Raw genomic sequence first — 13054 nt, forward strand, 5'->3', positions numbered from 1 at the left:
CAGGAAGGATCTGTGTTCTTCACCTGTGAGAGAAACAGCTCAAATCCTCAACTCACAGCTGACAAATGAACTTATTTGAACTTTATCATTAGACATGTGTAAATACAGGGTGATGAAATGCACTTTTAATTTGGTTTCATCACAAAAGAAAAATACAAAATGTCTAAATATTATCTCACAGAATCATTGCTGGACGTTTAACTGAAGAAGTGGATAAATCAAGACAATGACACTTGTAAAAACAGTTACAGAAGCCAACAGTCAGTAGTACATTGTGTCTTTGATCTGGTTAATTATTCAGACTTTTTATTAATTTAAAAATTAAATAGTAACTGAAAAAATAAAGTCTGTTGTAGTTGAGGATCAGTATTAAATGCAACTCTGAACATATAATCAGTTATCACATTTAAACATTTCTGCGCCTGACTCTGCTAATTGTAAAAATTATTAAATTATTTAGTCTGACCCTGGTGACATAATAGATTATAGCGCATGTGAAACGTGCAAGAATAGCAATATTTTGAGCATCATTTTTAGTTTATTTAACCTTTATTTATACATTTAGTCCCATTGAGACTCATGTCTCATGTACAAGAGAGACCCGTTTCCTCCAAACATGAAAATGTTTATTTACTGATGAAATTTCAAACAGATTTCAAACAAATTTCAAATGAATGTCAGGGTAAGTACAAAAAACCAAAAACAAACTTGCCCCCCTCCCCATAAACCCCCCACATTGAGCCACAACACATCGCTTTTATTTTCACCTACTAAGAGTGTGAGGAAACAGTCAGTCAGCATGTGTGCAGTTGGTGGACGCTCCCTTGTTTGTGAGCATCATCAGCAGAGAGAGTCCACAGCAGTACACCAGACTCTTCACTATCAGCACTGTGTACAGCAGGCAGAGCAGCTTCACCCTGCACTGAGACTGGAAGAGAGGCCTGTGGAGCCTGGAAGTGAAACACAAAAGACGTGTGTTGTCCGTGTCTTTAAGGGGATTCACAGTGGAACAGGCACCAAGGCTTAAGGGCCTTTTTCTGGTTGACCCTCCATGTTCCCCCTCATGCTTGACATAGCAGCTGTATCTGTACGTGTAGAGATCATCTGTATAATCTACTAAAATAGAAGTTGTCCATCCCGCCTCTCTGAGCTCCAGCTGCTCTCCCTCAGCAGGGGGCAGCTCCTCCACTTCTCCGCCGTTCTTCTTCTGTCTTTTCCAGGAGAACTGGACCAGAGGAGGAAACATGGCTGAGGCCACCATAACCGCATTAAGACGGCAAATCTGCTGTAACGAGTTAACGCGGATCACCTCGTGCGTGGGGCTGCACGGCGTCAACGCGTTAGCACGGTTAGCTCATTAACGCGTTAGCACCGTGCAGCCCCACGCACGAGGCGATCCGCGTTAACTCGTTACAGCACTAGTTACAATATAACAACAATAATAATTTTACAGATGAAATATTTCACGTGAAGCTTTTGCAAACATTTATGTCTGAGGCTGAAATCAGTCTAAATGCTCATCGTTGTGTTTAATCAAATCACTTTTACTGTCACATCACATGTGCTGCTGCACTGAATCAGCACATGTGAGTTTAATATTTAATCAATATTTAAATGATAGTTAATCTGAGCAGTTACTAAACCCCGTTCGCCGTGCTGCTATAGGCAAAAGAAAAAAACTAACTTTCACTCATTTGCTTTCTAAGGTTCATTTTGCTTTCACCAGGTTGAACCTCGTTTTACTTTCATTCTTTGGGGCATAGATTGAACACAGCGTTGCAAACCTTCGTCATTGATTCATGTCCACATTGATGATGACAGCGTCACACAGTTTGACATGTTAGCTGCACACACATGATGTGAATTTGCTGTTTGACCACATCCCAGAGCTGTTTATTTCTACTTTACAATCATTACAGGTTAAACAATGTTCTATTCCAATATTGAAACACTTCTGTAGAGATTCCTCTCCAAATAAGACATGTGATCCAACCAAGATCAATAACAGTAGTGCTGCATTAGCTTCAAAGTTTATTGCAATCCAGATGTTTGGTATTATAAAGAGACACCTTAATTTATTAATATACTAACATTTACTAAAACCGAACCTCAACTATATTCAGTCAAAACAGTTTTTATTGTCCTGCGATTGAGCCACAGGAAGTGTTTCCAAACTTGTCATCAAAAGACATTTTTATTATTGCATCATTTTACAAGAGTTACTTATTGCAGAAGTTAATAAATGATTTCTTTTGTTGTGTCTGTGATTTCTTGCTGACAGCTGCTGAAATATTAATCTGAGAAAGTTTCATTTCTGCAGCAACTTCTGATTGTGGTAATTAAGTCTGTGAGCTCAGTATGTTTGTGACTCTGAGATGGAGGTGAAACATGTGAAGCTGGGCTGTGGTTTACTGCTCTCTTCCTGTCACAGACACTGTCTGACATCTGTTGGTTTTTGTTCAGGCTGCAGGGATCATTTGTTATTGTGATGATCAGTTTTGAAACAGGAGCTGTAGTGTGTGGCTGCTTGAACAGGTTTAACTTTGTCTCTCTGAAGCTCACATCCATTCTGTTTATTCACATTGAGAAATCATCTTTCTGAGGAAGATTACAACTTGATTCAACTTGACTGTCGAGTTTATCTATGTTAAGAATCGCTGTAAAAACTTATTTGTCTGGTTTCTGGTACCAGAATACTAATCTTCCATCACGCTGTTCAGTCCCTCCTCAGCTGAAGGAGGAATTTTCTCCAACATTCCTGGTCAATGTTAAATCACCCTGAGTCAGCTCTGCTGCCACAGTAACCAGCACTGTGGACACACACACACACACACACACACACACACACACACACACGGTTGTTTTCATGGTCTTTGTTAAAATTGGATGTCTCCTGATTGGCTGGAAACACTCACCTGAACACAGACAGCACAGAGCAGCAGCTGGGAGGAAAAGCATTTTGTGCAGTGGTGTTTCCTCTGGTGAACCTGGGGAGAAGTGGCGCTCTGATGCAGCTGAGGCCAAACAAGGACGAGCTGAAATGTAACGAGTCTTCAGACTTCCTATTGGACAAAAGACAAGACTGGTGGTGCTTATGTGCTTAAAATGCATTAAAATAAATGTGTTAAGTCTTTAGTAACATGATGAATTTGGAGAAAACAAGCGTCTATTTGACTGATTTAAGTTTAACGTCACAGTAAATAACTGGAAACATTTTAGTAACCACATGTCAAAACACAGTTATGTTTTCAGTGTCTCACACAGCTGAATGAAATTAGCAATAAAAACATTTTTTCTCTGATCATTTTTTCTTTTTAATATCAACTCATACTGACCTGGATGATTGAGCACGCATGGAGACATATCAGTTGATACATTTCTTACAGACCTTTACAATAAACATACACTTGTTTGTTATTATTTCAGGAACCAATATAAATACAAATATAATATAAATATTTTGACTCTACTGTACTTTGTTATGCACAAATGTTCACAGTTTTTGTTTTGTTATTTTAGGGAAGACAACAAACACACTGTACGTTCACACTTTCTTCTGTAAATGCTCTTCTCAGTGGAAAATTATGGGTAAGAACGAAGGTCGAGTGTTGAGCCTGAGCATCGTCTCTCCTCTGATTCCACTAAAGTTCATTTCTCAGCTCTGAGTCCAGGACTTGAGCTGTTTCTCTCACATGTCAGGTCGTTACTGGAATCATTCTTATCTAGAATTGGTGGTTGCAGCTGTTGTTGTGTTGAAATGCAAAGCCACAGCTGACTGTGGAGGCTGCTGAACAGAAACCCACACAGCCCGTCTGCTGTAAGAGAGGAAGTTTGATTCACACAGGTCAGCGTGTGTCACTGAAGGAAACAAGAAACAAATTCTTCACCTTAAGTCTTAAATTACAGCCACTCTGGTTTCGCTGTGTAGTTTAAGACTCATCAAAATACATTTTCTGCGCTCTGACTGTGATTTACAAAACTCCAGATGTTGTTGGGTTACGTTTGCTTTACAATTACAATTTATTACAATTATCAAATACATTCAGTTACATAAATGTGTAAAATAATGCTCGACTATGTAGTCATTCATATGGGCAACTCATTAAATACAAACAACTTTGCTTGGATTATGTTTGACTGTTGATTCTGGATTTTGTACCTTAACAGTTTTACTTCAGATTCCTATCACAAACATGTAAAGGCTGAAAACAGGTTTGTGACACGGCTGGATGCTGCTGGGTACACGCTCACCACGGGCTTCACTACCTGCTCATCTGAAGTTTGACAGCAGCAACAAGCAGCACAGACACACATTCACACAGTCAGCAGCAGCTTCCAGCACTGCACTGCATTCAGTCTGATCCTGGAAACTACATGGACTCTGATCACTAAACTACTCAGCACAAAGTTCACTACAGTCATAGTTCATTTGTTATCTGCATCATGCAAATGAAAATGTAATCAGTAGGTTTTACAAAATCATTTTTAGTGTTTTTCTTGATACAGATTCTATTTAAGAACATAAATATCCTGTAATCACTAATAAAAGAGACGATTTTCAGCGATTCAATGATTTTGTTTGGATGAAAGTTTTAATTTTAATTCATTTTTTTCTCTTTTTCCTCAGAGCACTTTAGGGATAAACAAACTATAGATACTGTTTGGTGTTTTGTGGACATACTTCTAGCTGAAACACAGCTGGAATTAAGGTGTTTTGAATTGAAATAGAAATATGAGCTCAGGGGAAAAATGATAGACACTAGAATATGATGTTGACCTGGCTTTGTGTGGGTTTTTAATAGGTTATGACATTCAGACAGTAGCACGAGATAATGTGTTAATACAAGTGAGTCGGACCCACTGATGCTGATAAACAAAGACTGAAAAGTCTGTTTTTCCAAGATGGAACATTTTAGAAATTTAAATGAATAAAAATGAGAGCCGCTGAAGGCCCCGAGCACTTGATCTTTTACTGCCTGCGGTAAAAGAAATGTAAAAAACACCCCAAAACCTGGAGGAGTGCTTTGCTCTTTGTTATATCTGTTTTTTGAGTTGTTACTGAAGTTTGTAGTGTGTGTTTGTGTCATGTTTTCACCACAGAGATGTAAATATAGTTTAGAGAATAAAATAAGGCCTTCAGTCTGCACTCCCCACTTGCCCCGGGGCGGTCTTTAATCTGGGAGCTTGAGGGCTCCTGTGTACGGCCGGGCGATATGAGGAAAATCTAATATCACAATATTTTTTGGCTATATCACAATACACGATATATATCACGGTATGTTTAAATAAGCTCCAATAACAAGTTTTAGTTTCAACCATATCGTGTCTAAAATTGGTACACTCATTCACATCAACCATTTTTTGCTTTGAATACAGAAATATCTGAATGAATTGAACATTTTTATTATAACCACTTTTAACCATCAGTTGCTCACTGAGGTTTTTCACCAATGTCAACACCTGACAGTAAACTCTCTCTGTGGTCGACACTAACAAACACAAACTATAGCAACAAAAGTGGACCTCAAGGTAGACGACACAAACGAAAACAACTGAAATTACAAAGGTGCTCTTTTGTGCTTATAACATGTAAAATTGTAAAAAAAAGAAAAGAAAAAACCTCTTCTGACCTCAAATTACAGAAATAGAAGTCTAGACGGTGACTATAAAACCGACTGACGTGGAACAGTCACAGATATCACAGCTCGTTTATTTAATGTTTCCTTTGGTGTGCGGGGAGACGTTGAACACGTTAATGTTTACAATTGTCTTCATTAGCAGTAGATGACTCTTCCGCTGGTGGAATAAATCTGTGGTATTGCTACCTTTAGCAGCAATAGTTGTCAAATTTGCAAATTACCAAAAGCAGGAATATTTGGAAACATCTCTGTGATCTCTATAAGACAAAAGGATGGGAGAGGCTGGTGTGGTCTCAACACTGTTCACAGTGTTTCCTTCAGTGCTGCTGACAGCGTCTCACAGCGTGCTGTGATACCTGACACCTTGTAAATGAGTCATTTACCTCAGAGCCGATTTTTAGGCTCTCGCCTTTAGTTCATGTTTGTTTTCATCACTCGTTGTCGTCACACCGAACCTCCTGTAATAAACTTCACTTAATTCTTCGCCATCGAGCGTCTGAGTTTGTCTGTGCCTGAGTCCACTCCTCCATGACAACATCTGTTTCATATTTGCTCTTTTTCACTTCATAGTAAATCACTTAACTTGTTAGAGATTATTTACCCTGACATAAAACACAAATCTGTGGAATAAATCTCATCAGATTTTATATTTGCATCTAAGATTTTAAAATCACAGATTCTTTAAAAGCATCACTAAAGTTCAGCGAATTTCTAATTTGTCCTCCTGCACTTGTGTCAAATATGGACACGCCTTTGTCCTCATGAAGGTTTGCCTTCACTCAGACCCATGCCCTGCTGTTCCTGCCATGCCAACATACAGACACATGTCAGGCAATGAGTTGGAATAAAGTTGAATCAAACCTTGAAACACAGAGATGGATGATATTTTATACCTTTCATTTATAAACAGTCAAAGCAGACGGGGTCATTTTTGAGCCCAAAGGAAAACCTGATTATTTGCTGCCAGTAAAAAACTTGAAGTCGTTTAAAAACAGCTTCCTACATTAACTTTGACATAAAGCCGTCTGTGATCATCTGTTAAAGCGACCGACTCTGGTTGGGAAACAATAATCACAATAACTGATCATTTCATGTATTTTTTACACTGAATTGATCGACAATTTATACTTTAAAAACACTGAAATGAAGTGGGGACATTTGTGACCCTGAGGACCACAGGTGTGTGGAAATCGGGACATTATGAGGGTTAAATCTTAATATTAATATCAACAGAATTTACAGCACAGCGTGGGTGAACTTAATAAATATTCAGCACTGGTTCAATCATCAAATTGATGAATGTTCTTTGTTTGACTTTGTTTCTCTGTGCTGCTCTTAATTATAATAATTATGTTTTATTTCAATTATATTATTTGTATAAATTGTACTAGTCTGAATAATTAAGCTGATTAATCAATGACACATTTTGATTAAACATTTTACATATTTATGATTATTAGAAAAAGTGAGAAAGATGCTCAACATCCATCTGAACTGATGGTGTTTTGTGAAATTGTTTTTACAAATCTTGTCTTAATTTATTCACTTTTTCAGTGTTTTTAAATCATAACGGTTCAACTTGAGTTCTGTGGGATTTAATGTTCAGACTTCATCTTGTATTTGTCTTTTGTGATCGTACTGAACATCAACTGTGTAACAGCTCTGAGTTCACACTTTGTTTCTCTCACACACATGAACACAGATGCTTCCTGAACAACTTGAAGCAGAGTTCATGCTTGTAACTGTCGTTGTGTTATTAAAGTGAAAGCCACAGCTAACGGTGTGGAGGCTGCAGAGCAGAAACCCACACAGCCCGTCTGCTGCAGGAGAGCAAGTTTATGATGTGTGAATGCTGCAGTCACACAGGTTATGTATCACAGAAGAAATGAGAAGCATATTCTTAACATTCAAATCTTTATTTTTACTTCAGACAAATAACTACACTGTTATTTTGTTATGGTGGGATCTGAATGCATCAGCTGAGTTTTTCTGCAGAGATGTACAAAAGAAATCTTCACATAAAGAATCTACACTTTTACAAACACATCAAACATGTTTATCTGTAAATTTATATTACAGAGTTTAAGATGATTAAATGAGAAAAGGTCAAATGCTCAGTAATGAAACATTGAACCAACCAGAAGTTAATTTACATTTCTGACTGCTGACTGGAGGAAATCTGATGGTGAGAAAAGGCGAGCAGGAAACAGTCAGTCAGCATGTGTGCAGTTGGTGGACGCTCCCTTGTTTGTGAGCATCATCAGCAGAGAGAGTCCACAGCAGTACACCAGACTCTTCACTATCAGCACTGTGTACAGCAGGCAGAGCAGCTTCACCTCGTGTATAGAAGGAAGAGAAGGAAGATACAGGACTGGTGGAAGAGCTGGAAGCTCTGAAACAGAAAAGGAGTCAAATGTTTGGAGCTGCAGTGAGAAATGTCAGTCCTCTGCTGCTCTGCTCTCTTTGACAGCATCTCCACATGAAGCTGAATCACTGCTGAACACAGTCACCAAGCCTTCATTACCTTGTTGTGTTCGGGCCTCCACTGTGCCCCCCTCGTGCTTCACCCAGCAGCTGTATTTATATGTGTCAGAATGGCTCCCATCAACCATCCTGATGGCAATGGTGCGTCCCGCCTCTCTGAGCTCCAGCTGCTCTCCCTCAGCAGGGGGCAGCTCCTCCGCTTCTCCGCCGTTCTTCTTCTGTCTTTTCCAGGAGAACTGGACCAGAGGAGGAAACATGGCTGAGGCCACACACAGCAGGGAGCTCTTCCCCTCCAGGTGGGCTCTGGATGCTGCTGGGTACACGCTCACCACGGGCTTCACTACCTGCTCATCTGAAGTTTGACAGCAGCAACAAGCAGCACAGACACACATTCACAGAGTCAGCAGCAGCTTCCAGCACTGCACTGCATTCAGTCTGATCCTGGAAACTACATGGACTCTGATCACTAAACTACTCATCAGCACAAAGTTCACTACATACACTGGATTCAGCTTCATATCAAACACAGTCATCACCTCATGTCATCATGGCTCACATGAGGAACACTCAGCATGTTTTTAAAGTCAAATTAAATTCATTTCAGTTTAATTCGTCATGTGTTTGCTTTTTATTGTTTTATAGAAATTTAGTTCAGTCCAATTTTAAAATATTTACATTTGTCTTTATACAAGTGAAAATGTATTTTTCTTATTAGTCCTTAGACACGAGTTCTAACAGAGATCCTCTTCTGTCCAAAAATAAATTCATATTCTTTCATATTGTTTTGTACTATTAATAAAATTAAATATCATTTCACAAAATTCAGTTCAGCAGATAAAATTTCCATTCTTCTTGTCTTTGATATATTTTACCATAAAGACCATATTTGTCTTTCAGACTAATTTATTCTTAAATATTTTTGTGTAAAAATTGGAAAAGTAACACAGTGATTATTTTAATTTATGTTTTTATTCAAATAAAAAACTGTAGCAACTATTTTAAAACACTAAAACTGAAATGGTGAATAAAACGTTTTCAATAATATGAGATATACTTCATGATATTTTTAGTCATAAAATACAAATTATTTGAAAAAATATAATTAATAAAAATTTGTATGTTAAAGTATTTTGGAAAATTTAAGTATTATTAACTTTTTATTGTCACGTACAAATCCACACACACGACTTAATCTCAGAAATAAATATCAGAGTTTAACGATGTCAAATTCATCCTAAATTTATCTGTCATATCATTTCTGAGTTTTCTAATCAGTATCTGTTTTTATTATTCTATTTACCTTTTTGAAGCAGCTACATGAATGTTTGACTATTAAAAATATTTGTTCCTCAACATAAAGCAAATATTTCCTGAAACCATATTTGTTGTTAATCTATATTAATTTAATTTGAACATCAAATATGATCTTGTGTTAAAAACCAGCAGAATCACTGAGAGGATCAAATCCTAAATATTTGTAACATCACTAATATTTGCAGAAATAAAGAATAACTTTAGTTGTTCAGTGAGATTTCAACATGTTTTCAGAGATTATTGAGCTTTTCTTATGTAACAATGGCTGCAGATGAATTCTCTACTAATGATGAAAAACTAACATGTAAAGCCTGAAGCAGCACAAACTGACTTTAAACACATTTTCAGCTTCTACAATAAAACAACAGAAGGAAAATAAATGTTTGTTCTTACCTGTTACAGACAGTTTAGTTCCAGAGCCAAAGATGGGGTACCACCATCCTGTTCCTCCCACAGTGAGACAGACTGCTACAAAAACCTGTCTGCTGCTGAACGTGTCAGCTGAGGTGAATGAGTCCAAATGAGGAAGCAGGATCATATTTCAGCTCCATGATGTGTTTCTCTAATGTTCATATCAACATGACTGTCTCTTCTTCTCTTTTCTTTAATGCACATGGATTCTTCATTAACTGATTCAGTTGATTCTGAATTTTTGATCTAGGTCAACATTTGAGGTCTGGAATGAAACACCTGACATGTATAATGCAACTGGAATTTACAGGGTTCTGTTTAGTCTGCTTAAAATGTAGTTATTAATGGCAGTCAGTCAGCTTTGTGTCAGCATTAAATATTTGGCTGTGTCTACACTCAATACAGGATGACATCATCCTTTTTGCTAAAGCATATAGTCAGGACTGGATCAGGTGACCCTGAATCCTCCCTCTGTTATGCTGCTATAGGCTTAGGCTGCTGAGGGATTCCCATGATGCACTGAACATTTCTCCTTCTCTCATCTTTTCTGCACTTGCTGTGTTTTTTACACCAATCTGGATTTTATACTGAGTTATTATTAATCTCTCTGATTTTATATTTTTTTCTGTTGGCAGTAAACTATTTTACACCAATTTTATTGTTCTACAAGCATTAATATCTGATCCTAAAACAGGATACTTCTGCTGCACTGTACTTGCTGACGTCTTGATATGAGGTTTGTATGTAGAATGAGACTGAATAAAGTTTTTAAATCTAATTTTTGCTCTCAAGCACTGAGCCTGCATCTGAAAGAAGAAACAGTGAAAGTTGAGTTGCAGGTTATGTTTCATGATTAATTTTAAAATCAGGTGGAAGTGCTTGCATTGATTTTTTTAATTTTATGTACAGGAGCAGAAAAGGGGAATTTTCAGTTTCACGGACGTGATGCCAGGTCTGTTATGTAAATATAAATAATAATAGTAATAATGCATTTTATTTGGGGCTCCTTTCAGAAACCCAAGGTCACCTTACAAAGAACAAAATTAATAAAAGGAACAGTAAAATACATAAAATAAGGTAAAATTACAAAACAGAGCTTGACAACAGGTGAAATCAGCACTAAAGCGAATAAACCAGTTTAAACAGACGTGTTTTGAGCTGTGACTTAAATACGGAAAGGGAGTCAATATTTCTTAGTGCAGGAGGAAGAGAGTTCCAGAGCCGAGGAGCAGAGCGACTGAAAGCTCTGTTCCCCATAGTGATGAGACGTGGGGATGGAACAGTAAGATGAATAGCAGATGAGGATCTGAGAGGGCGGGAAACAGTGGTGATATGGAGCAGGTCACACAAATATGAAGGAGCAGATTTATGGATACACTTGTATGTAAGAAGTAAGATTTTAAAGTTTATCCTGGCTTCTACGGGCAACCAGTGAAGCTGCTGAAGAACTGGGGTAATATGAGCTCTTAACGGAGTACGAGTTATGACCCGAGCTGCAGAATTTTGAAGGAGTTGGAGTTTATGAAGGGACCTTTTAGGGAGACCAAATAAGAGGGAATTACAGTAATCAATACGGGACGTAATAAAACCTTGGACAAGGATGGCAGCAGCATGGGGAGTAAGGAAGGGGCGGAGTCGGTTAATATTACGTAAGTGAAAGTATGCAGACCGGGTTATGTAATTAATGTGAGACTGGAATGAAAGAGTATTATCAAGTATGACACCCAAACTCTTAACCTGAGGGGAGGGAAGTGTAGGAGAATTTTCAATGTTAATGGAAAAACTGTGGGATTTGGTTAAGACAGATGGTGAACCAACAAGTAAAACTTCAGTTTTATTACAGTTGAGTTTGAGGAAATTGGAGGAGAACCAGGATCTAATCTCAATAAGACAGTTTGAGAGGGAGGTAGGTGGGAGGGATGAATTGGGTTTAGAAGAAATGTAGAGCTGGGTGTCATCGACATAACAGTGAAAATTTATATTATATTTTTGGAATATATGACCAAGAGGGAGCATGTAAGTAATGAATAAAAGAGGCCCTAATATTGAACCCTGGGGCACACCAGCAGAAACAGGATAGAGAGTTGAAGAATGGGATTTAAGTTGGATAAACTGAGTGCGGTCTGAGAGATAGGAGGTAAACCAGGTAAGCGGGGTATGACTAATGCCAATCGAAGCTCACCGGTTCAGGAGAATATTGTGAGAAATGGTATCAAACGCCGCCGTAGATCAAGAAGGATGAGGATGGATAGGAGACCAGAATCAGCTGCCATCAGAAGGTCATTGGTAATCCTTAACAAAGCAGTTTCTGTGCTATGATTGGGGCGGAAACCAGATTGAAATTGTTCATAGAGATTATGGTCATTGAGATGTAAATGAAGCTGGGCGGTGACAACTTTTTCAAGAATTTTTGAAATAAAGGGGAGATTTGATATAGGGCGAAGATTATCAAAGTTATTGGGGTCTGCACCAGGCTTTTTGAGAATTGGGATAACAGAAGCCTTTTTCAGTGCTTCAGGAACAATTCCAGTGTTCAGGGAGGAATGAATAATACTGGTTGGTGCTAACGAGGGAAGACAGGCTTTAACTAACACAGTAGGGAGAGGGTCAAGTTGACAGGTGGATGACTTAGATTTTTTTATAAGATTAGATACGTCAGTTATGGAGGGAAGAGTAAAGCTTGAAAATAACTGACAGGAAGACAGTGGGGGAAACAGGAAGTCTACTTCAAAGTCAGGAGCTCCTAAAGAGTTAAGTTGACGGTGGATATCTGAAATTTTACAAGTGAAAAAAGAGATAAGAGAATTGCAAAAATCAACAGAATACATGTGGGAGGGGAATGAGTCTGGAGGTTTTGTAATTTTACTGAACAGTGAATAGAGGGACCTGGAGTTACCTTCATTAGAGCTAATTAAACCAGACTAGTAAGCAGATTTGGCTGAGGCAATGCAGTCCTTATAGAACAAAACATGATCGTCGTACACTTCTTTATGTACAGTAAGTCCGGTTTTCTTGAATAGACGTTCGAGTGGCGTCCTTTAGCTTTAAGATGACGCAGGTCGGAGGTAAACCATGGAGCTGAACGGGAAAATGAGACAGTTCTATGTTTAAGGGGAGCAAATATGTTAAGAAGGTTATGAAGGTTGACATTATAATGGCAAACGAGTTCATGAGGGGTTGAGGAGCTGTGAATAGATGGAAGGTCG

General features: G+C 38.2%; 2 protein-coding genes across 3 annotated transcripts; both read right to left on the reverse strand.

Annotated features, from left to right (window-relative positions):
• Positions 1-790: 790 nt before the first annotated feature.
• On the reverse strand, positions 791-4383 carry LOC146647406 (uncharacterized). 2 transcript variants are annotated; one of them, XM_085388999.1, is made up of 2 exons: positions 4222-4383; positions 791-1309 (listed from the first exon to the last, which is right to left on the reverse strand). In XM_085388999.1, exons 1-2 carry the CDS (start codon positions 4312-4314, stop codon positions 791-793), a joined length of 612 nt encoding a protein of 203 aa, XP_085245125.1. In that variant the 5' UTR covers positions 4315-4383. The 2 variants fall into 2 exon arrangements, with proteins under 2 accessions (XP_085245125.1, XP_085245126.1); XM_085389000.1 differs by lacking the exon at positions 4222-4383 and having other exon boundaries at positions 791-972; positions 1054-1309.
• A 3217-nt stretch (positions 4384-7600) lies between these two features.
• On the reverse strand, positions 7601-10106 carry LOC146647407 (immunoglobulin lambda-1 light chain-like). Its single transcript, XM_085388992.1, has 3 exons — positions 9831-10106; positions 8164-8475; positions 7601-8031 (listed from the first exon to the last, which is right to left on the reverse strand). Exons 1-3 carry the CDS (start codon positions 9973-9975, stop codon positions 7850-7852), a joined length of 639 nt encoding a protein of 212 aa, XP_085245118.1. The 5' UTR covers positions 9976-10106; the 3' UTR covers positions 7601-7849.
• Positions 10107-13054: the final 2948 nt, after the last annotated feature.

The sequence above is a fragment of the Rhamphochromis longiceps genome, linkage group LG18, assembly GCF_057381845.1.
Source record: "Rhamphochromis longiceps isolate RC_006_pf linkage group LG18, R_longiceps_female_GT1.1, whole genome shotgun sequence".
Lineage (NCBI taxonomy): Eukaryota > Metazoa > Chordata > Actinopteri > Cichliformes > Cichlidae > Rhamphochromis > Rhamphochromis longiceps.

Excerpts from the sequence above, each read along its gene's own strand:
- LOC146647406 (XM_085388999.1), bottom strand. The coding sequence starts at position 4,314 with ATGTGTGTCTGTGCTGCTTGTTGCTGCTGTCAAACTTCAGATGAGCAG. Across the intron at positions 1,310-4,221 it reads ACCCAGCAGCATCCAGCCGT|GTGATCCGCGTTAACTCGTT; the intron begins GTCACAAACCTG and ends CCCACGCACGAG.
- LOC146647407 (XM_085388992.1), bottom strand. The coding sequence starts at position 9,975 with ATGATCCTGCTTCCTCATTTGGACTCATTCACCTCAGCTGACACGTTC. Across the intron at positions 8,476-9,830 it reads AACTAAACTGTCTGTAACAG|ATGAGCAGGTAGTGAAGCCC; the intron begins GTAAGAACAAAC and ends GTCAAACTTCAG. Across the intron at positions 8,032-8,163 it reads GGAGGCCCGAACACAACAAG|AGCTTCCAGCTCTTCCACCA; the intron begins GTAATGAAGGCT and ends TTTCTGTTTCAG.